At 45.0% G+C, this 23,606-nt stretch overlaps 1 protein-coding gene and 1 long non-coding RNA gene across 3 annotated transcripts in view; one reads left to right on the top strand and one right to left on the bottom strand.

Moving 5' to 3' along the window:
* Positions 1–17,291: 17,291 nt before the first annotated feature.
* Positions 17,292–19,298, bottom strand: LOC144323852 (uncharacterized). Its single transcript, XR_013389212.1, has 2 exons — positions 18,747–19,298; positions 17,292–18,470 (listed from the first exon to the last, which is right to left on the bottom strand). It is a non-coding gene; the product is annotated as an uncharacterized LOC144323852 (long non-coding RNA).
* A 991-nt stretch (positions 19,299–20,289) lies between these two features.
* The window catches only part of RFX4 (regulatory factor X4), a 162,040-nt gene continuing 158,723 nt past the window's right edge, over positions 20,290–23,606 (top strand). For both annotated transcript variants that reach the window (XM_077914772.1, XM_077914770.1), the window contains exon 1: positions 20,290–20,718. In XM_077914772.1, the coding sequence (XP_077770898.1) occupies positions 20,676–20,718 (43 nt within the window). In that variant the 5' untranslated portion in view covers positions 20,290–20,675. The remainder of the gene's footprint in view (positions 20,719–23,606) is intronic.

Raw genomic sequence — 23,606 nt, 5'->3', positions numbered from 1 at the left:
TTGGTATCTTGTCAAGAACCACACACAATAGAACATTTTCCTGTCACACTATAGGAAAATTCAGAATCAGGGACCAAACTAGAAAACAAAGAAAATCAAGCAACCATTACAACTGTTGAATCAAAGGGGAAATCGAAACAAAAATTACAGAATGTTTAGAACATAACAGTAGGGAAAACACTTCATATTCAGACTTATAAGATGTGACTAAAACAGTTAGAGGGAAAAATTGAGAGCTAAAGATATGAGTATTTATAAATACTAAGAAATGAAGGGGTCCCTGGCTGGCTCAGTTGGAGGAGTGTGTGTGACTCTTGATCTCAGGGTTAAGAGTCTGGGCCCCATGTGGGACATAGAGATTACTTAAAAATATAAATACTAAAAAATGAAAATATAACTCAAGAAATTAGAAAATAATAGAATAAACATAAGGAGAGCAGAAAGAAAAACTAATGGAGACTGAAATGTAATAGAAAGGAAAAAATGACAACTGAAAAGTAAGTAGAGTTATTTAGGAGAAAAAAAACTTAATCAAGATAAAAGGAGACAAGCAAAAAAAAAAAAAAACAATAAATAAGGATGAAGAAAATAACCTCAGACTTAGAGGAAACTAAAATAATTATATGTCTTTTTTGTTCAGTTGCAAAATAAAGATGATTTTCCAGGGAAAAAAAATGAATGTTTAACACTAACCTTAGAAAAGAAAGAAAAATCCAAATAGACCATTATTTAGAAAAAAGTAAGTTTTAAAGATTTAGTCAGCGGTCATCCACAAAACAAACAAACAAACCCAACCCAGGCTGACATGTTTTCCCAGGTGGGATTGAACCAAAACTTTAAGGAACTCTAATGCTTTTAAAATGTTTTCTGGAAAAATAAAAATATAGTTTTGAAAATTCATGCAATGAGATACTTTTTTTTTTCAAACAGCAATAATAGACAAAATAGACAAACAGAAAATTAAACAAAAACATATCCAGTTTTGAAAACACAAATCTCCATGCACTGGGAGATGGGACAGTAACCCAAAGTAAAAAACCTGAGCTCCAGGAACCTGCCATGGCAGCTAGGAGTTGATATATCCTTTGTAGGGTCCCCAGACCTAAGCACAACCATATGCAGCCAGGACCATCACCAGAAAACAGAGCCTGCCCCAGGGCTCCTCCGCCTGTGGAGAAAAGCCATTGTCAACTGTGCCCAGTGCCAGGCTTGCGTGAAGCTCGGGTCCCAGGGAGGTCATAACAGCAGCATTTACGACCAGGAATTAAATCAAGCTGTCCAATGACAGCTTGGCAGCATATTTGTCAGTGCTTCAATATGTCCATGGGGCAGGAACCCTACTGCATTGCCAGGTAAGACCTGTGCAGGACTTATCAGGCTGGCTGGGGGGGGAGTGTAAGTAACAGGGGCAGGGAGGGGAGTGATGACAAAATAGATAGTTTCCAACACACAGAGACTAAAAGAGTTTATTATGCATTAAATGTGTCCTTTAGCAGGAAGAAAGGAGGAAAGCTGTGGGGTTCTGGACACAATGATGAACACAGAAATTAATAAATGAGCAGATAAATTTAATTAACTGTAGACTATAAAAACTGTTGACTTTTTATGGGTAGAAAAGTGAAACAAAGTATAGGAATCAGTATTAGATGGAGTTTATGTTCACTTGAGCAATATAAAAACATGATAAGATTCTTGTTTTGTGATTAGGCTTTTTATAAGATTAATTATTTATGCTAAAACTTCAAGTGTAACCATTAGAAGAACAGAAATACAATCAACACAGAAAGAAATAGAAGAATATAATAGAAAATTTTTATCAATCCAACAAAAATCAGGAAAGAAAATAAAGCAGAAAAATAAGATGGTAGGGGTGCCTGGGGTGACAGTTGGTTAAACGTCTGCCTTGGACTCAAGTCAGAGGATTGAGCCCTGAGTCGGGCTGCCTGCTCAATGGAGTCTGCTCCCTCTCCTTCTGCTCCTCTCCCTGCTTCTACTCTCTCCCTCTCATTCACTCTCTCTCTCAAGTAAATAAATAAATAAATAAATAAATAAATAAATAAATAAATAAAGGCTTTTTTTTTTCAAAGATGGTAAACAAAACACAAAAATAAATGTTAAATATAAATCAATCCAACTGTGCTATTTATCATGATACATATAAATAGAATGTATTAGTTTTCCAGGTCTGCTATTACAAATCACCACAAACTTGGTAGCCTAAAACAACTGAAATTTACTTTCAGTGCTCTGGAGGCTAAAAGTCCAAAATCAAGGTGTCAGCAGGGTCCTACTCACTCTGAAGGGTCTAGGGAGAATCCTTCCTTTGCAACTTCCACCTTTGGCTTCTGGCTACATAACTCTAATCCTGCCTCCTTCTCATGGCCTTCTGTGTCTTCTCCTGTGTGTCTCTTATAAGAACATGTGTCATTGGGCTTAGGATCCTGCTGGATAATCCAAGATGATATCATCTCAAAATCCTTAACTTACATCTGCAAAGACCCTTTGTCCAAATGTGGTCACATTCCCAGGCTCAGAGGGTCAGGAAGTGGATATGTCTTTTTAGGGGTCACCACTCAACCCACTACACAGGTTAATTTACCTGCTATGACAAGAGGAGAAACTATCAAATTGGAATTTTAAAATCCAGCTACACACCAATTACATATTATATACCTAAGGGTAAATCATTTGTAATGATTAAAAATAAAGGAAAAGAAAAATATATACCAAAGAAACACTAATCAAAATATTGATATAGCAATATCAAAGCAGACTGCCCATAACTTGCATTTTCACTTTATTTTCAATGTCTTTGATGAACAATTCTAAATTTTATGAAGCAAATTTATCAATATTTTATTTCATAGTTAACACTTTTTGTTTAAGATATTCTTGTCTCTCCCCAGTCAGAATAATATTTACCTATATTGTGTATCAAAACTTGTAACATTTTGGGGATCCCTGGGTGGCTCAGTGGTTTGGCATCTGCCTTCAGCCCAGGGCATGATCCTGGGGACCTGGGATCGAGTCCCACATCGGGCTCCCTGTGTGGAGCCTGCTTCTCCCTCTGCCTGTGTCTCTCCCTCTTTCTGTTGCTCATGAATAAATAAATAAATCTTTAAAAAAAAAAACTTGTAACATTTTGTTCTTGACATGTAAGTTTGTGATCCATCTGGGTTAATTATCTATGGTGTGAGGTAGGGATAAATTCCATTTTTTCCCCAATATGAACAACACATTTTTTTCCAGGTCCACCTTGTGGAATAATAATTATTTTCACCACTAATCTTCCATGACAGATAATTGAATCTGTTTCTGGGATTTCTGTTCTATCCAATGTTCAAATTGTTTATCCCTGCTCCTGTACCTTGTATCTTGATAACTGTAGCTTCATAATGAGTCCTAATTGCTGATAGGACAATTCTCTCCTTCATACTTTGTTTCTCTAGAGATATTGACTTCTTTGGGCTTATTATTCTTATATATAAATTAAGGGACAAGAAAGATCTAAATAAATCTATTATGTTCAGGAAGATCTATTACTAATAGGAAGATAATATCATAAAAATGCCAGTTCTCCCCAAAATGATCGATAGACTCAGTGAAATTCCAATCACAATCCCAGCAGGATGTTCATAGAACTTGATGAGCTGATTCTAAAATACATGTTCTCTTTGATCCAGCAATTCTATTTCTAGTACATATACTTGTACATGTAGGCAAAGTGAACATACAAAGAAATTCACTGTAGCATTGTTTATACTAGAAAAAATATTAGAAACTACCGAATATCAACAGGATGGAACAGATTAAATAAATTGTGAAACATCCATACAAAGAAATACCATAAAAGATGTTTTTAAAGACCAAGGCAGCTCCATATACATGTATATCATGAGCTCTCACATGCATTGTTAAGTGAAAAAGAAAACAGCAGAATAATTTAAATTATGCTTTTAAATTATTACTTATAGCTATTGTCATTAATATCAGTAATATATATTGAACATTTATTATGAGACACTTTTCTAAGTGACAGAGCATAGCTGAGATGGTTTTACCCTAATGGAGTGTTGAGAAGTGGCATAGCAACAGTCATCTACCACCGCCAGAGGGAAGGGCAGGGCAGTGGAGGCAGTACACACTTATATTTACCTTGGAGAATTCAGCCCTGTGTTCAGAAAGAGAGAGGCAAGCAGGAAGATGTCATGTAAATACTGTGAGATGTTGTATTCACCATTCTACTCAATAAGCACATGGTCAGAGGAGACGGACCCATGAAGGAGAGCAACACTGAAATAGTAATTAAAGGACATTGACCAAAGATCTCAAAGAAGAAGAACAGGGATGATAAAAGTCTAAAGTCTATAACAGAAGAGATTATTCATTTTGGACTCGTTTGTTTACAGGTGGCAAAAACCAAACTTAAACTGCCTTAAGCAGGAAGGCAAATTGGCTCACACATTTGAAAAATCTAAGAGATCATCCTTCAGGCATAGGTGGATCCAGTCATTGGGACTGTCACATCATTTCCTGGTTCTGCTTCCATCTGTGCAGGACTCAGCCTTGGGCAAGCTCTCCTCTTAGGCTGCCTCCAGCAGAACCTGCAATTTACTCTTCCTGTTTAAACTCTCATTTGCAAGAACTCTAACAAGAGCGCAGGCTGTGTGTGGGCCATATGCACCCCACATACACACACCTGGAATGGGAATGGAGTCAATTCCATATATGTCAGCCACAGAGACTGAAGTCAATGATATCAAAGAAAAACAGCTGTTTTTAATAGAATGAATGTGAATAAAGAGATGCTGAGGACACAAAACCTACAAATGTCTACAATCAGGGCTTAACCTAGTCTGGAAACCCAGTAGTGGCTATTTTGGGAGTGTGGGATTTAAGATGAAGATTTAGAAGATTTTACCAAATATGCAAATATTTACCACTCTTCTGAATAAAGATTCCTGGTGCCTTTTATTGCTTCTACCCTTATATGACATTAGTGAAGAGTCTCCTAAACTGGGAGGGGGTGGAGGAAGAGGCATGAAAGCTTTGTCTTTTATTTTTGCTTTTACCTTGCATCTACCCCTGAGTATAGGAACAATGTCTTATTCTTGTTATATTCCTAGAACTTAGGCCAAGGCCTGGTCTGTAGTGGGGAAGAGGTAAATGTTTGGCAATCAATGATAAAATGATGAATAAAATATGATTTCTGGGACATCAGATCTGCTAAACTGTATTCTTGCAATGAGCTGTTTTGTCTTTCCATTCTTTTTACCATTCTTTTTGCTGGTCTCTCTGGCTCTTCTGCCCCTCAATTTTGTATCCTGCTTCCCTGTAACTACTTCAGGCTATTTATGTTTTGATGACTCATTTCAACTCATTCTTCCAGAGAGGCCGAACCCTCAGTTTTTAGCCAGGTACATGGATGTCAGTTTAAAGTCTATTTTCCAACCTCCTTTGTAGCTAAGTATGGTCATATAACTTAAACTTGGTTCTGGATGATAGCAGATGAGCATAGGTGTCCTATGACAAATCTGTATGGTTGGTAGCCTCCAAAGATGTCTTCCAACAATTCCTCCCCTCCTGGATGTGCATGCTACTCTTCACATCAAGTTGTGGAGCGTGTCCACCACCACCCCTTCCTTGGGCTGGGCCTGTAACTGCTTTGACCAACAGAATGCAATAGGAGAGACATTCAGGGACTTCCAAGTTCAGGCCTTAGGAAGATTGGAGCTGTAATTTCCTTCCTTTTGGGGCACTCATACTTGGAATGGTCCTTTTTAAATGCCTCTTCCATGCTGTGAGGGAGCTAAGCAGCTTCATGAGGGAAGATCCTCATGAAGGGGAACTGAGGCTTCAGGCAATGGCCCCATCTACACCCCTAGCTAACAGCCAGTGTCAACTTGCCAACCATGTAGTTGAGGTCATTTTGGACCTATCAGCTGTCCCTGAATGCTGGCCAACACCATTCTACAACAGTGCATTCTACTCACAGAATCATAATTTATAATAAATTACTGTTGTGTTAAGCCACTAAGTTTTGGGGCAGTTTGGTATCCTGTATTAGAAACACACATTTCATAAAATATAGTTATCATATGCTCTTTGCCTCTTCTTTTTCCCTTTCTCCTTCCTGTTGGCTGCAACAGATACATAATAAATAGAGCCAAAGCAACCATCTTGGATTCCTAATCTTAGGAATGTAGGTCATGCAAGAGGAAAAACTGCATACATACATACTAAACACACACCCACACACACACAGAAGAAATGAACTTGTATCTATCTAGAATAAACTGTGATTTTGAGTCTCTTATTCAAGTTGAACCTAATTCTAGCTGTATTGCCTCATTATTCAGGCACCACTCAATGGTAACTTTTGCACAGTCCCTCAATTTCTTCAGTTTTTTTGTTGTTCTTTTCATTTTAAAATTAACTTTTGTTTTATCAAAGAGACATGTATATACAGCTTTAAAATCTAAATAATTTAGGAGATCCAGTTTCTGATAAGATGAGGGATCAGCTTAGCCTCCCTATTCTTTCCTTCAAGCCCTACCTCATAAATGCTGCAAAAGTCAGAAAGTTGTATGCAACTAACATAAATTTGTGAAAACTCTCTGGAGCACTGGGAGGTGTTTAGGTACTGGTGTGAAGGAAAAATAGAAGCCCAGAGCCAAACATGGCTGCATCTCATGGATGGAGACCAGGGGCAGTTAGGTTGCAGAGATTTTGAGATGCAGACTTTGCCCAGCCCAGTGCCACAGTGAAGCAGAAAACACAGTGGCCAGCCCTGTACTGTCAGGACTGCCAATGTAACATCATTGACAACTAACACAATGGACTAGCCAATTTGGGTTGTTAAGAACCAGTTAACAGAGTGTGCAAACTGACCAAAGAGCCCCCTCGCATTCCTTGCTTGCTCCACTTGGCCTTATGGTGATTCCTGCTTCATAGACAGTTCTTGAAGAAGAGCAGGTGCAGGATGGAAGTCTGAAGGATACATCATATCCTGAGATGTGTTCTCACTCTCCCTGCAAACCCCATAGCAAAATAATCAGGACAGAGAGAAGCTAGGGATTATGCTCTGGCCCTTCTCATCAGCTCAGACATCTAATACCTCTAGGATAGAATTTCTCATCCTTGGCTCTATTGACATTTCGGGCAGATAAATTATTGTTGTGAGAAGATTTCCAGTACATTGTAGGGTTTACGAGAGATCCCTGGCCACTACTCACTATAAGCCAGTAGCACTGCTCTAATACTGCATCCCCTCCCCTGCCGTACAGCTTGTAGCAGCCCAAAATATCTCTGGAAGTTTCTAAATGCTGGGGCAAAATCCTCCCTGGTTGAGAATCCTGTTCTGGAAGAATGGGTATAGTTCCCTGTATTGCAGTGTGACAGCCCTGAATACAAACTCGTAGGAAAAATAATAACTAGTTTATTGGGGAGGGCCACTGAGATATGAAAAAACAACACACGGGAAAAGTGTAAATGAAGTGAATTTAGCAGAGCAAACAAAACAAGAAGGAAAAAAAGAAATGCTATTGTAAAGGCAAAGGCATAAAGGAGCTCTGAGAAGAATTCTTGAAAATGAAAAAAGATGGAAACAAAGGATTCAATAGTTTGAATAGCACGATAAATATAGAATAAATCAAAGAAGTGGAGGACTTGTACCAGGAAGTATCAGGTTGGGTTATACAAATGAAATATAAAAAGGAAAAGAGACATGGATAATGTAAATAGAATCAACATTCAAATAATAGAATTCTCAGAAGAAGAGGAAAAATATAGAATGGAATGTTTAAATAAATAAATAAATAATGACAGAGGTTTTTCTCAGATTAGAGAAAGTTTTAAAACCTCACAGTACAAATACAAGTACTTAAAGAAATAGGATACAGGGATCCCTGGGTGGCGCAGCGGTTTAGCCCCTGCCTTTGGCCCGGGGCGGGATCCTGGAGACCTGGGATCGAATCCCACGTCGGGCTCCTGGTGCATGGAGCCTGCTTCTGCCTCTGTCTCTGCTCTCTCTCTCTCTCTCTGTGTGCCTATCATAAATAAATAATTAAAGAAATAGGATACATTGGGGGAAAATATATCTAAGTACATTTTTGTATCACTTTTTTTTTTATCACTTAAGTACATCAAAGATATAGAAAAGCTTAAACTCGTCTAGAGGCAAACCAAACTGCCTATAAAAGAGCAAGAACCAGACCAACATTATTTCTCAACAGCAACATCTATAAGGAGACCAAATGGCAATAAAAGAATTTGGGACCTAAAATTCCATATCCAGCTAAACTTTCATTTAAATGTGATGTCAATGTAATTACTGTTTACCATACAAAGATCCTCTTTTAAAGCCTTCTTAGAAGAAATGCTCTAAGGACACCCATGTGGCTCAGTGATTGAGTGTCTGCCTTCAGCTCAGGTCATGATCCCGGGGTCCTGGGATCGAGTCCCGCTTCGGCTCCCTGCCCAGAACCTGCTTCTCCCTTGGCCTATGTCTTCTGCCTCTCTCTGTGTGTCTCTCATAAATAAATAAATAAAATCTTAAAAAAAAAAAAAAAAAAAAAGAGAAGTGCTCTAGCAAGAAAAAACATTGGGGGAGGGGGAGAGAGGGAGACTAAAAATGGAGGTTTAAATAACTCAGTAAGTGTCACTGTTCTAAATCTCAGCAACCATTACAACAAAATAACAAAATTTTTATATACACAGTAATCAGTAACTAAAATTGATCAGATAGATTGGGGTATATGGGTGGCACAGTTAGTTAAGTGTCCAACTCTTGGTTTCAGCTCAGGTCATGATCTCAGGGTCTTGAGATCAAGCCCCATGTTGGGCTCCAGGCTCACCAGAGTCTACTTAAGACTTTCTCCCTTTCTCTCTGCCTCTCCCCTCCCCCCACCCTGGGCGCACGCTCTCTTTCTCTCTTTCTCTCTCTCTCTCTCTCTCTCTCTCTCTCTCTCTCTCTCTCTCTCGTAAGTAAATTGGGATGCCTGGGTGGCTCAGTTGTTGAGCATCTGCCTTTGGCTCAGGGCATGATCCCGGGATCCAGGATCCAGTCCCACACTGGGCTCCTTGAAGGGAGCCTGCTTCTCCCTCTGCCTGTGTCTCTGCCTCAACCTGTGTCTCTCATGAATAAATAAATAAAATCTTTAAAAATAAATAAATAAAAATTTAAAAACTTTTCAAAAAATAAATAAAATTGATCGGATAGATTGAAATATCTTTGTCTTGAAATTGTACATCCGATTTTACTCTCCTGGTTGCTGCTCATAACTACTAAACCCAATTTGGTTTAATTTTCCCCTTTGTAATGGCAAGTAACAGGGAAGAAAAAAAAAGAAACAGAAAGAGAGTATGATAAATAGAATACATGAAAAAATACTGATAGGGTTCTTTTTTTTTTTAAGAATTTAAATAAAAGGGACACCTCTGTGGCTCAGTGGTTGAGTGTCTGCCTTGGGATCAGGGCAGGATCCTAGGGTCCCGGGATCTAGTCCCACATCGGGCTTCCTGCATGAAGCCTGCTTATCCCTTTGCCTGTGTCTCTGCCTCTCTCTGTGTGTCTCTCATGAATAAATAAATAAAATCTTAAAAAAAAAGAATTTAAATAAAAGAGTAATTGCAATAAATAGAAATAGATCAAACTCAGCATAAAAATATAAAGACTCAGAGAGGACTAATGTGTAATATTATCTACAGGAGAAAGCCTTAAAGCAAAAGTTTATAAAAAGATTAAAAACATAGGGATGGAGAAAGGCAAATCAGGAGACAGATGAAATTTTTAAAAATGTAGGAATGTTATCAGAACAGATATGAAAAAACGGATGCTATATTTGTATAAAACAACATGTTTCAATAGATAAAGTGATCATATATTCACTTAAAGAGTCTCATTAAAATGATCTTTTAATGACCATTGAAAGAAAGAATTAAGTCAGCAAGTACAGCTGGTAGAATGAGATACACAGGCACATTTGTCATACTCATGAACAGTAAATAAGATCTGAGCACTTTACCGTATGTACATTATTCCCTGTTTCAGTACAGGTCTTCCAAGAAGCAGGAGCCAAAACAAGATTAGACACAATAGAAATTTATTGGGGGAAAATGTCCATAAAGAATAAAGGGGATACAGGACGCCTGGGTGGCTCAGCTGTTGAGCATCTGCCTTCAGCTCATGGGATCCAGGATCAAGTCCGGCATTGGGCCCCCTGCAAGAGGCCTGCTTCTCCCTCTGCTTATGTCTCTGCCTCTTTCTGATGTGTCTCTCATGAATAAGTAAATAAAAATCTTAAAAAAAAAAAGAGTAAAGCGGATAGAATAGAAAAAGATGGGGAGAATCTTCACTGCAGTGCATGTTTGATACCTGTGAAAGGGGAAGAGGATGGTAAATTGGGTAGAAAACTCTCAGGCATTAACATGATCCTAAGAATGTTTCCATTAGGCAAAGAGGAAGACCTTGAGCCAGAGTCTGCATCCTGGAAGAATGAACCAGCCCTATCCCCCTGGCTGCGCCCAGCCATTGAAGTGTGGCCCCAGTAGACAAGAATGTAATGATGGATTCAGAGTGGTAGCAGCAAAGGATGCCAGTCAACTATACTCCCTGAGGCAGGTTCCCTTGAAGGAGATCTGAGTGGCACATGCCTAAGTAAAATTATGAGAAAATAATCAGTGGCGTTTCTCTATACCAGCAATAGCTACATATAAAATATGACAGGACATCACGCACAATAGCAACCCAACCATAAAGCCTCCTGGAATGAATCAAACCAAAGCCAAGACTTTTAACAAGAAACTCAATTAAAGGGCACATAATTTTTTCAGTAAATGGAGAGATTATGCTACGTTCATATGGGGAATGAATAATATGTAAACATGCTGTTCAACTCAATGTTTTGAGTTTAATTCAAGTCTGGTTAAAATATCTCAGGAAGCTTTAGTAAATCTAACAAATTTATTTTATTTATTATGTTTAAATTTTTTATTCATTTATTTGACAGAGAGGAAGAAGAGAGAGAGCACGAGCAGGGGGAGCAGCAGAGGGCGAGGGAGAAGCAGGCTTCTTGCTGAGCAAGGAGCCTGACACGTGGTGCTCCATCCCAGGACCCAAGGATCATGACCTGATCCAAAGGCAGATGCTCAACTGACTGAGCCACTCAAGGTGCCCCCTGACAAATTTATTTTAAGATACATATTAAAAAATTAGTTTCATTGGGAGCTAAATCAATTTTGAAAAAGAATGGAAGGGAGAGCTTGTTTACCAGATATAAAGAAATGTTACAGAGCCATAGTGATAAAAATGGAGTGGCACCAGCTCAAGAACAGGCAAACAGATGAAAAGATGAGAAAGTACATGTACAGGAAACTAGAATATGACTGTGGGGGAGCCACCAACCAGTGGGGAAAGTGTGGATTATTTAACAGGTAGTTGCTATGGACTGAATTGTGTTCTGCCCCCCACCTGAACTTATATGTTGTAGCTCTAACCCCCAATGTGACTGTATTTGGAGATAGGACCTTTAAGGAGGCACTAAGGTGAAATGAGGTCATAAATGTGGAGGCCTAATCCTATAGGATTAGTGGTCTTGTAAGAAGAGGAAGAGAGAAAGATCTCTTCATCTGTGTAGGCACAGACACCAAGGAAAGGCCACATGAGGACATAGAAGGTGACCATCTGCAAGCCAGAAAGACAATCCTCCCAGGAAACCAAACCAACTAGAACCTTGGTCTTGGACCATTAGGCTCCAGAACTGTGAGAAAATTGATTTCTGTTCTTTAAACCACCCAATCTGCAGTATTTTGTTATGGCAGCCTGAGCTGACTAGGACAACAGTTTTGGTGGGGAGAAAAAAAAAAGGGGGTTAACTATATTGAAAACAATTATTTACAAAAATGAACTATAGATGGCTTAAACATCTCTGATGGAATGATCAAAAGATTAAGCTAATGAAAGAAAAACAGAAACATTTTTTTTATAATGTCGGGAACAAAGGAAGATTAAATAAGACCCTTAAAGCACAAACCATAGAGTAAAAGAAAATGCAAAGTGACATCTCATCACTTTTGCCAATTCTATTCATCAGAAACAAATCACTAGATTTAGCTTAAACTCGAGAGAGAGAGTGACACTAGTGTGTGGATACCAGAGGTGTAGTCACTGGGAACCATTTTAAAGGCTGCTTAACACAGAAGTAAGCAATTCATTACACATAGAATCCAAAAATCAAATAAATCAAGAAAAGGCATTGAACCCCACTAATATAAATTAAAATAGTATTATTCATCATTTTTACTCCACATTTGGCTAAAAAAATTATAAAGTAATGGCATTCAGTGCATGTAAGGGCATATAGAAACTGGTTCTTTCATATACTGGTGGTGGAAGTATCAACTGTTAAAGTTTTGGGGAAAGCAATCCTTCAAAGTCATTTAAATATTAAATGACCTTGCATTGCCCTTCACAACAATCTATTTGATAGAAATAAAAGCACCAGTATTTAAGAAGATATGTGCTGGGATGCTCTATTGTAACATGATCAATGATGGCAAAAAAAAAAAAAAAATCCAACAACCTGGAAATAACCCAAATGACAAAAGAGAGATTGGAGAAATTATGGTACAACCAAACAAATATTCTTATCCAATTGTTAATTTATGTTTGAGCCTAGAGAAAGGTATGGAATCACATATACTAAATATTAATATGTTATCACAAAAGGATTTAGGAAGAAAGGGAGATGATTGATATTTAATACACCTTTCCTGTAATTTGAGTTATATAGCATGCATGTGTTGCCTTATTTAACAAAGGTAATAATAATTAAAAAAAATAATAATTGTCTTACCAGTCGCACTGATTTACACTTCCAGATTAAATAAAATAACATCGAAATTTCTCTTGGAATTGCATTAAGCATGCAAATGATTTTCTTCCAGTCACTCATGGATTTTAAAAACAGACATTCACTCATTCATTCAATGCATAGTTCCTGAGAATGATCCGTCTACTATACACAAGAGCACTGGCTCCCAAGAATAAAGCATTTCACTGGTAAATGAGTTGTTCTCGTGAACAAGAAGGGAGAGGGGTTTTTGCAGGGCTGGGGACATGGGGTCTTCTTTCTATCTGTCAAACCCAACCAAGGAAACAAGTTTTGAAGATTCTGTCTGGGGGATCCCTGGGTGGCTCAGCAGTTTAGCGCCTGCCTTCGGCCTAAGGAGTGATCCTGGAGTCCTGGGATCGAGTCCCATGTCGGGCTCCCTGCGTGGAGCCTGCTTCTTCCTCTGCCTACGTCTGTGCCTCTCTCTCTGTGTGTGTGTGTTTCTCATGAATGAATGAATAAATAAAACCTTAAAAAAAAAAAAAAGAAGATTCTGTCTGAGGAACAGGTGGAGGGCCAAGCTTTTGCCATCTTCAGTGAATATCATTTCTCACAAATGAACTGTTGATGGAATCAAACGGGAGAGTGTTGAAGGCCATGTGCTGCTGCAAGGCTAGGACCTGGAGTGAAGGCGTTCATGGACAAGATGTATGTTTGTTTAGTTGAGCAGAGACCCCCTTCCCACTACACAGCATGAGGCGATGCAAGGCTGAGCCTCTACTGAGTGCTATGACAGACACAACGGGCTGCCTATTCAGGCCTCCCCTTCTTCCTTGGTAACTGAACACAAATTTGGTTCATGTACCTGATGTCTGTGTGTTTTAGAGGAAGATGGTCCCTTCTTCAGCACTGGGGAAGAATTTTGGTTCATCTTAGCTTCCCGTGATATTTATTTGCCCTTTGTTACTGGTTAAGGGATGGACAGGTAAATCAGTTATCTGGTGGGACAGGAGGAAAAATTATCCGAGGCTTCTGAGAAAGTTTCGTACTCTTAAGAAAGGACAGGGGAAGGGACATATTCTCTTTTCTTCTTGCAGTCTCTGAGAAGTGTTTGAGGAAAGCTGTGGTCCTCTAGCAATTACAGTCATCTTGTGATCATGAAAAATGAATGAACTTGTGATCCTGTCCTTAAAGAAGGAAGAAGACAAGAAAAGCAGGAAGTTGGGCCTAAGTGGGAAGAACCTAGAGTCTGATGACACCTGAACCTCTCATCTTCTTAATAACCCAAAGAGACTCTATGTGAAACCCTGTGTGATAGAATAGTAAGTACCCATCACTACCAATGTGCTATTTTTTGCCATAAATTTGAATCTGAATCTGATCAAATTTCTAGACCCAACTAATAATTTACAGGAATTATCAGAAGAGCATGTTAAATCACACAGCAGGGATGCCATGAACACACTGCAGAGTATTGGGCACACAATAGGAAAGACAACTTGGCTTCTGTCAAATAACTGAGAAGGAATAAAATAGGGAGGGAAAATCTCTAGGTTCAAAGAGACTTAAGAGACATAGCAACCAAATGCATTGTGTGGATCTGGTTTGGATCTTGATTCAAGCAAACCAATTTTTTAAAAAATTACCAGGCAATTAGGCAAACTTGAATAGTGAGGCTTGGTTATGGAATTATTATTAATATTTTAGGCATGATAATGGTAATATGATAGTAATTTTGTAAAAATCTTTTATTTTAGAGGTACATAGAATAATTATGGATGGAAGTATATGATGTCTAGAATTTGCATCAAAATGAACCTGTTCTTGGAGTGGGATTGGGAGAGTAATAGGTTGAAATTATGGACAAAACAACAGTAGCCACTGTTGTGATAATAATTGAAGTTACCTTATAGTTCCATGGAGGCTCACCATACTATCCCTTCTTATCTTACATTTGCTTGAAATTTTGTAATAATAATAATAATTTTAAGTACATATTGCTAAGCCCACTAGACCTTCTGAATCAGAATTTCTGTATCTTCTAAATGCACACAGGACTCACCAGTGTATTATTAACAAGTTCTCCTGCTGATTCTGCTGCACAACAATATTTGAGAAACAGTGTCCAATGACTTAGAAGGCAAGAAACCAAACTGCAATCCTTTTAAAACTCTGCATCTCTCTATTTGCATTTTCTGACTGTAAAGGACAGTTGTGGGCAGAAATCAATTTAACCATCAGGTGCTTCCTGAGTGAGCTGGGGGAGTCCCTTCCTCCCATAGCAGCCCCAGGCACCCCTCTAGTAGAGTATTAACTCCCCTCTTGTAGAGTTCTTGACTTTCTCCTTCACTAAACTAAGACAAGATAAACAGAGTCATATCGGACTATTTATCCCCACACCTCACAGAGGTGTATAGAAGGTGCTCAGGTAATGCTTATTGAAATAATTAACTATGGGCACCTGAGTAGCTCAGTGGTTGAGCGTCTGCCTTTGGCTCAGGTCATGACCCCAGGGTCCTGGGATCGAGTCCCACATCAGGCTCCCTGCATGGATCCTGCTTCTCCCTCTGCCTATGTCTCTGCCTCTCTCTGTGTGTGTCTCTCATGAATAAATAGGTAAAATCTTTTAAAAGAAAAAAAGAAAGAAAAGAAATAATTACTTAACTAATCACCAAATGAACCATTAACAAACATAAGATTGGGGCTCATGTCTTAACTATAATGTAAGATCCATGAAGGCAGGATTATTGTTTATCTCAGTTTCTTTGTTTATTGTCAGTTGTCCGAATAGAATGTAACTCCAGGAGAGAGAAGGGAGAGGAGGACAATTGTCTATCCTGTTCACCTCTGAACCTCTGCTGAGAGCAAAGCCTGGAATATGACTGGTTGTTCAGCATTGGGAGAAAGAAAGAGAGACAGAAACAGAAGAAAGAGAGACAGAAACAGAAGAAAGAAAGACGGAGGTAAGGAAAAAAGGAAGGGTGGAAGGAAGGAAAATGGAAAGAAAGAAGGAAAGAAGGAAAGAAAGACTTATATTCCTTATATTTCATTTTATAGAATCAGTTGAACAGGGCTCTGATTTTCACTTAGAATAACTAAGAACCTTTCCATACTATGCAAAGTATAAATCTCATGTCCAGTGACTTCACTGCATAAAGGAATCCACCATCCTGTGCTCTTGTGGGTCTGTGTCACCTGCTTCCAGTCAGGCCTGTGGATGGGTTACTCATGATGGCCAATAAATGCTATCCAGAGACAGAGGTGACAGCCATGAGCAAGAAGGACAAGGTCCCAGCCCTCCAGAGGCTTGCATTCTAGTGGAGAGGCATGCAATGAACAAGGAAACAAATAATTTTAGATGGTGGTAAGCTGTGTAGAAAAAAATAAGACATCAACAAGCCAACAATTACAATCAAGTATGAGGATTAGAAAGTACAGGGCACCACGGAGATTGCAGGGGTGGAGGTGGAGCATGTCAGATGATCTGTCCCTTGTGTTCGGCTCACACATCCATTCTGAGGGCCTTAGCAGCCTCCTAGTTCTATACGAGCAAGGCCAATCCTACAGTTTTGTGGCACTGCCTGCTAGTGGCTACTGGGAAGCTTTATGAGCACTTCAGGTCACCTCTCCCTTGCTGCCAAATCCCTAATCCTGTGGCTCCCCCCACCCCCACCCCTGCTGTTGGCTGATCTCTGTGAATGGTATAAATAGGCCAAGTCAGAAAACTGGACATCACCCTTCTGTGGCCCTCACTGGCCACATCCAGTCACCACCAAGGCTGGTGGATGAGTCACCTCTCCCTGCCCACACTGCCAAGACTCTATTTCAGGCCATCGTGATCTCTTTGCCAATGAACACCTCTAGTAACAACCCCTGATCCTATAGGCGCCCTATGACCACACTGGCATCTCCAAAACACAAATTGAGGGCTCTATGCTCAGAACCCTTTCAGGATAGATTTATGACCCTCCTGATCTGATCCTCACCTATCTGCTGAAGAAATTGCCCATTACTCCTTGCTCCCATGGCATGGGTAGCCATGCCAGGCTCGTCTTCAAACATACGCACAGGCCTCCTCCTTGTCCTTACTGCTGTCTTCAACGCCCCTCCACCTCCTTGCCTGCTGAGTTCAGCTCCCGGCTTAGCCATCACCTCCTTGAGGAGGCCTCGAGGGCACCAGCCTTCAAGGGATCCCATCACACCCACACTTTCCCCACTGCAGGTCTTGCTATATATGCTTTAGATTTTGAGCTCTGGAAAATAAAAACGGCATTGTTCATGACTGTGTCCAAGGGTGAGAGAGCCATGCCCAAGCTTAATTGTCCTCCTCTGAAAAGTGGGGACAAACAATAATATTTATATGTTAGTTTTATTGTGTGGATTAAATGAGATCATGCATGGAAATGCCTAGCACAGTGGAAGCACAGTCCATACATAGAGAGTAAATGGTAGCTATTACTATTACGATGTTATTGAACGTGAACAAACATTTTATTGAGGTTTGAAATACATTCAGAAAAACGCATAAAATCATGAGTGTACACAGCTCAGTGAATTTCCACTAGTGAACACACCATGTTAGTAGCCCATAGGATAGCTTTGTTTTTAAACTCAAGGGTGCGCACCTGGGTGGCTCAGTGGTTAAGCATCTGCTTCTCCCTCAGGGCATGATCCTGGGGTCCTGGGATTGAGTCCCACATCGGGCTCCCTGCAGGGAGCCTGCTTCTCCCTCTGCCTGTGTCTCTGCCTCTCTGTGAGTGTCTCTCATGAATAAATAAACAAAACATTTTTAAAAATTAAAATAAAAATAAACGCAAGTGTGACCACTTCAGAGAGGTCCTCCCTGGTCCCACCTGCTACATAGCACTCATCATTGGACAACCTATACAATCTAATTATGTATTTTACCTATTAGCTATTCCCCTTCATTCCAATATAAGTTCCAGGAAGGCAGGATATTTTTTTTTAAGTCTACTTTCTTCAGTGCTGTATCCACAGCTCCTAGATCAACTACTGGTGGGCACATAGTAGGTGTGCAATAAAAATTGCCAAGGAATGAATGACTATCTGCTTATTTGCATTTCTTTGAGCTCCCCGTTTCTGCAGCACTGTCAGGGGGAAGAGCTGGTGCCATTCCAGGTTAGATTACACAGGGCGGAACCCGCACGCACCAGCCCTGCAGGGCCCACTTGCAAGCAAGTTCTTTCTCCTCACTTTTCTTGCCAGTCCGGCTCACCCCACCTCACCCCACATCCATTTTTCGGGTATAATTAAAATACGAATAATAACAACAGACCACCTTGGCCGCCAGCATCCCTCAAAAATTGCCCAGGTGTCCACCAACACCTGCATGCACCTGCTCAAGCTCCTGCCCAATCTTCTACCTCCGGATTGGGCCCTGCAGGCGGCTGAAGGAGGCTTTTATCATTCGCCGCATTTGGCTCTGGGAGAAATCGAGGATGCGGGCGGTGGCTCCAGCCGCTCAGATCTTCTGACTCCGAATCCCGCCGTCCTCACCGCCGCGACACCGCCGCCTTCGCCTTCGGTCGCCACCGGTTTCCATCGACCGCTTGCCCGGTCGCCAACCGTCGCAGCTGGAAAGAATGCCTGCCTCTGCTCGGGGCCCTGTGAACAAAGTTCCTGCAGAAACAAACGCGCGATGAACGCGGCAGCGGACGGAGCAAGAGGGGACCGGCACGGAGCGCTCAGCCAGCCCCTCGGAGGAGGCGACCCTCCGCTGAGCCCGGGGTGGTGGCCCGAGGGCCGCGGGTGGCGCCGATGGCGAAGAGCAGATGCTCGGCTGCTTCCACATCCACTGCCTCTTTCACTCTCCCCCGCCCCCGACCCCGAGAGCGGACATCTTTGCCCCATTTTACAGAGAAGGAACCCGAGGCCAGGAAAGATTAAGGAATTTACCGAGTCGAAATTCGAACCCAGGGCTCTGAAACAGGCCAGCCTCAGGCTCTGCGCAGCCCGCACTCGGCGCCGCCGCCTCCTTCCTCCTCCCGCACCCGGACCTTAACTCGGCACGTGCTGGCCCCTGCGGGCCCCCAACCCTGTCCCACTTGGCCCTCCGTGGAGCGCAGGACGGGGGCTCCGCGAGGGACCGCGGGAAGGCGCGCCGGCTCGGGTCCCGGGTTAGAGACCCCCTCGCCGGGCCTTAGGGACCCCGCCCGCCTACCCCGCCCCTTCCGCGGCCGGGCCGGGCTGCCTCTGTCCATGGTCAAAGCACCCGGGGTAATCCGCCTTTCTCTTCCGCCTGCCGAGCCCCATTCATATTCTAATCACAGCGCTGCCGGCCCGCGAACGGCCACTTTATCGGGGCCCGCGGAGACGCAGCCTGCCCCCCCACTTCCACTTCCAGACCCCCAGCGCCTCGCCCCCCTCTTTCTGCACTTTAAACTCAGGAGGGGAGGGGGTCCCTGGGAAAACCGCGTCCCCACTTGGACGCCGGGCTTCTCACAAACTTCGCGGCAGGCCGGGGTGGGGGGGGGGGGCGGAGAGGGCGGGCGGGAGAAGGGAGGGAGGGAGGGGGCAGGGGGGAGGGAGGGAGGGAGGTCTGGGACACAGACAGACTGACAGAGTTACGGGAAGAGGCGGGGAGGGGGTGTCAGAGAGACCAAGGGGGATAGAGACAGAGGGGCAGAGTCCTAGGGAGAGACAAAGAGACGTGGGGGCAGGGGCTGGACAGAAAGACAGCCAAAACAGGAGAAATAGAGGGACGCAGAGGACGAGGAGGACAGAGTGAGGGACAGAGACAGGGAGACGGGCGGAGAGGAAGAGCCAGGCAGGGGAAGGGGAGGGATTCGGTGGGTGGAGGAGATGGATAAACCCAGGGGAAGACAGAGAAAGTTCTGGAGGAGACCAGGCAGCCCCCTTCGCCCTCCCCGCCGGCGGCCTCCTCACCGCCCAGGTTGGGGGCTGGGGTCTTAGGGCCGCTGCTCTCCTCCCCACCTTTCGCTCTCAGCTCCCTCCACGCCTCCACTCGTCCACGCGTGTCCGCGGATCCGCGTGGAAAGGGAGTCGAGGCAGACCGCGTTCCCAGGGCCCCCACTCAAAATCTCACCCGGGAGCAAACCGGGAGGGGGGCACAAGAGAAGAGAGGAAGCAGTGGGGCCCACTCGTGGCTGCGAAGGCGACTCCCCAGGCTCCCCGGAGTCCCCTGCCGCCCCCCACCGCCCCGCCTGGCCCGATGGCGGGGGGAGGGCCGGGGAGGGAGGAGGGGGCCACATCTAAGCCAATTTTGATTTCGCCTATAATGAGTGCCGGGCGAAGGCTGGAGAAGGCCTCTGGAACTTTAAATAAGAAAAACGTTGCTAATGCTATAATAGAAGGGGGAAGTCGGAGGGCTGGGATTGCGTCGCTCTGAGCCCCCCTTTTCGGAGGCGGCTTTTCTTATTCAAAACAGGCCCACAATGGGCTTCACAGTGCGCCTCGCCACGGCCCCATCTGACGAGCGGCCATTCATCAGGCCGGCTGGCCTATCAATGACATTGCTCCCATCGGGGCTCCTATAAAATGATGCTTTTTCCCATGAAACATCCGCAAACATTTTGACGGGTTTGGCTTTGCCCGGCTGGATTACTGAGTGTCCCCTCGCTCGCTCGCTCGCTCGCTCTTTCTCTCTCCCCCTTCTCTGCGTGCTCTCTCTCTCTCTCTCCTCTTTCTCCTTTCTCTTTTCTTTCTCCTTTCTCTTTCTTTTCCTTTCCTCCTCTATCCTTTTGCCCTTGCGTTCTCTACGTCTTTTTTTCTCTCCGATTCCCTTCCTCCCCGGGCATCTCTAGCACAGGGGATCCCCAAACATCAGGACTTTTGGGGGGCGCCCGTGCTGTCCATGGGAAGAGCATGCATTGTGGGTTACTGGAGGAACCCGACATGGATTCCACAGGTCAGTCCTACTGGTGGGGGTTGGGGGGAGACATCGGGAGGGAAAGAAAAGGGAGACGGGGAACTTCAGAAAGAGTTGCAAAAAGTTCAGAAGGGTCAACTTGACAGTGGAACCCTAGGAAATAACGGAGAGCGTGCACAAGTTTTCAATCCGTCGCAAGGTGCGATGTAAGTGGATGCGTGGAAGTGTGTGTGTGTAAGCGTGTGATCGTGTGTGTGTAAATGTGTGTGTGTGTGTGCGCGCGCGCGCGCTGATGAGCGCGCTTTTGCTTGCCCTGAACACAAAGTTACGTAAAGATTCTCTGGCTCGCCGCGAGCTCGAGGTGCCGCTTGCAGAAACTTAGCGAGCCGACCGCCCCCTCCCGGGCCCGGCTCCTCCCCCGGGTTCGGGGGCCCCGGAATAGCGGTGCGCTCTGAGGCTGCGGGCTAGGGCCAGGAAGCCGAGCGGAACTCCCCAGAGGCGGGGGAGGGCGAAGGCTCCGCACAGCGCCTGGGAGGTGGGGACGGAGGCTCCGACTGGCGGAGACGCGCAGCTGGAGGGAGTGGCGGCGGCGAACACGGTGGTCCGAGGGAATCCGCGCCGGGTCGGAGGTGGGACCCCCGGGCCGTCCGAGGCGGGGTGTAACCTCCTCGCCCGGAAGGGGCATCCGACGACGCGCTCCGCTGCGGGGCTCTAACTCTGCAGGAGCGAGGGCAGGACGCAGTGCGGCCGGCGAGGCCTGGCGTCAGCATCTGCAAAAACCGCTCCGCACTTGAGGGGCTGCGGGAGTCAGGTTTTGGGGTCGCGGCGGCCCGTAAGGACCAAGGAAGGAAGCCAAGGAATCTCTTACAACGAAAAAGCCCGGCGTCTTGGTTGCCCAATAGAGCTTTCTCCACCTCCCACTTCTAACACCTTGGAGGAGCCGCCAAGGAAGAAGTTCCTTGGAAGTTCTCTCCCACCCGTCCCCAGCCGCAGTCCCCGACCAGTCCACTGCCAGCGCCACTCGGATGCGGCCTTGGCCAGTCTTGGGGAGGTCGGGTTGGGAAGAGGCAGAAGCAGGGCGGTGAGCGCAGCCTGGGCCCAGGCGGCAGCCAGACGAGATGCTGGGGCTGGTGTCTAGGAGCGTCGCCGCTGGGCTTTGCGGAGGCGAGCAACAAGTGCCTTCCAGCCTCTGCCGTCCCTGAACACACTCGCGTCCCTTCCTCGAGGAAATAAACAAGCACCCCCAAAATGTTTCCCACCTTTCCCCAAGCGCGCTGGAAATGGATGTGGGGTGGGGGTAGGGGTCATCCGGGCATCGCCCCAGATGGTCTTTCTTCGGTCTGTGCAGAAATTTCCAGCCCCTCCAGGCTTCTGTCGAGGCCCTGGTGGCCCGGACACTCATCCTCTCGGGCCAGGGGGATCTTTGGTTTTCCAGGGTGCTTGCCTATCTCTAATCCCAAGAGCCAAGTCCCTCTCCCACGGAGTGGGTGTGAGTTCCCTGGGAGTGGGGAAAGGTTGAGAGCCCCGCAGTCTTCCTGGCTGTACGAAGTAACCCAGGCAAGGAGAGGCCTCGCCCGCTGCGCCCGCCCAGCTGTGAGTGCCCCGCGGGCCTTGCTGGGGTGCTCTCTGCTGGCAGTAAAGAAGGCACCACAGAAGGAAAAAGCCCCTCCCTCTACATTTTGATGTCAAGCGATTGCACCACTAAGCACCTCCCGAGCACCCCAAATTTAGAGGCAAATATCCTTGAACAGAATTAAACCTATGTCTGCATTGTTTGCGGCCAAGTATTCCCAAGGGGCCCACGTAGGGACTTGGGGTCTCCTCACACCCCGCACGCACCAAGCCCCAGTAGGGGGTTTTAACTGCCCTCTCCACATGGCTGGAGCTTATTGTGCGTTCTGGGGGGAGAGCTAGGGGGCTGTGGGAACGTTCTGTCTTCTGTCCTTGATGTAGCTGCTGCTCGTGGAGGCACCTGGTCACTTTGACCCCAACTGCAAACACCCCAAACGGGTTCTGTAACAGAAGTCTCTTCCCCATCCACGCCCCCTCCGTTTTCCGAAAATCTGAGACGTCCCCAGATCGCTCGCCATCCCGAAATCAAACTAAAAAGTTTTGGGGAAATGACACGAGGCGTACAGGTGACATTTCACTCGGGAGTTGCAAGACCGACGACGCGGAAGTGCAGCTCCGCGCGGTCCGGTCCAGGAGCCTCCCCTCACCTCCCTTCCAGAGAACTTAATCCAATTAGCTTTTCTACAGAGTTTCCCTTGTTATGTAAAGGTCCTTTCTCCCCGCTCGCTGGGACTAGCGCTCCAAGGAGCAGTTCGATTCTGCTCCTTTTACGGCAGATTGCGTGCGACCAGAACCTCGGGTATCACGATCACTATTTCATTCTGAAAAGGGCTCGAGCAACCGATTCGCAGCAAGTGCTGGGGCGAAGTCGGGGGCGTCCGGGATCAGACAGGCGGGGGAGCCAGGCCTCCGTCCCCGACTCTTAAAAGGAAAATCCCCGCAAAGTGCCTCGGGCCCGGGAGAACCGTTTTGCAGGGGCCGGGGCTCTAGTGGTCTGCCTTGGGGCCACTTCAGCGTGACCTGAGGAAATGCGTCCCTTTGTTCCGCGCACCGAGTCGGTAATATATTCCTCCAGTTTTCCCCCAAATACTCATCAAGTGTGGGGCTAAGACAATGGCCCGGGCCCGTCGGGGGAGGCCTGGGGGGCCGGCGCGCGCCTCCCGGGCCCTCCGCGCGCTCGCGGCGGAGCGCGACAAAGCGGAGCCCCTGTCCCCGGAGCCCCGCTGCGCCGCCGAGCCCGGGCGGACCGCGGAGGCCGCACGCGCGCGTGGGGCAGTCGACGCGCCGCCCGCCCGGCCGGTGCCCGGTTCGCTCGCTGGTCCCGGCCCGCGCCGCACCCCACGCTCCCCGAACCG

Source organism: Canis aureus, chromosome 11, assembly GCF_053574225.1.
Source record: "Canis aureus isolate CA01 chromosome 11, VMU_Caureus_v.1.0, whole genome shotgun sequence".
NCBI classification, from domain to species: domain Eukaryota; kingdom Metazoa; phylum Chordata; class Mammalia; order Carnivora; family Canidae; genus Canis; species Canis aureus.
The sequence above is the reverse complement of the archived record's forward strand: the minus strand, read 5'-3'. Positions and strand labels throughout refer to the sequence as shown.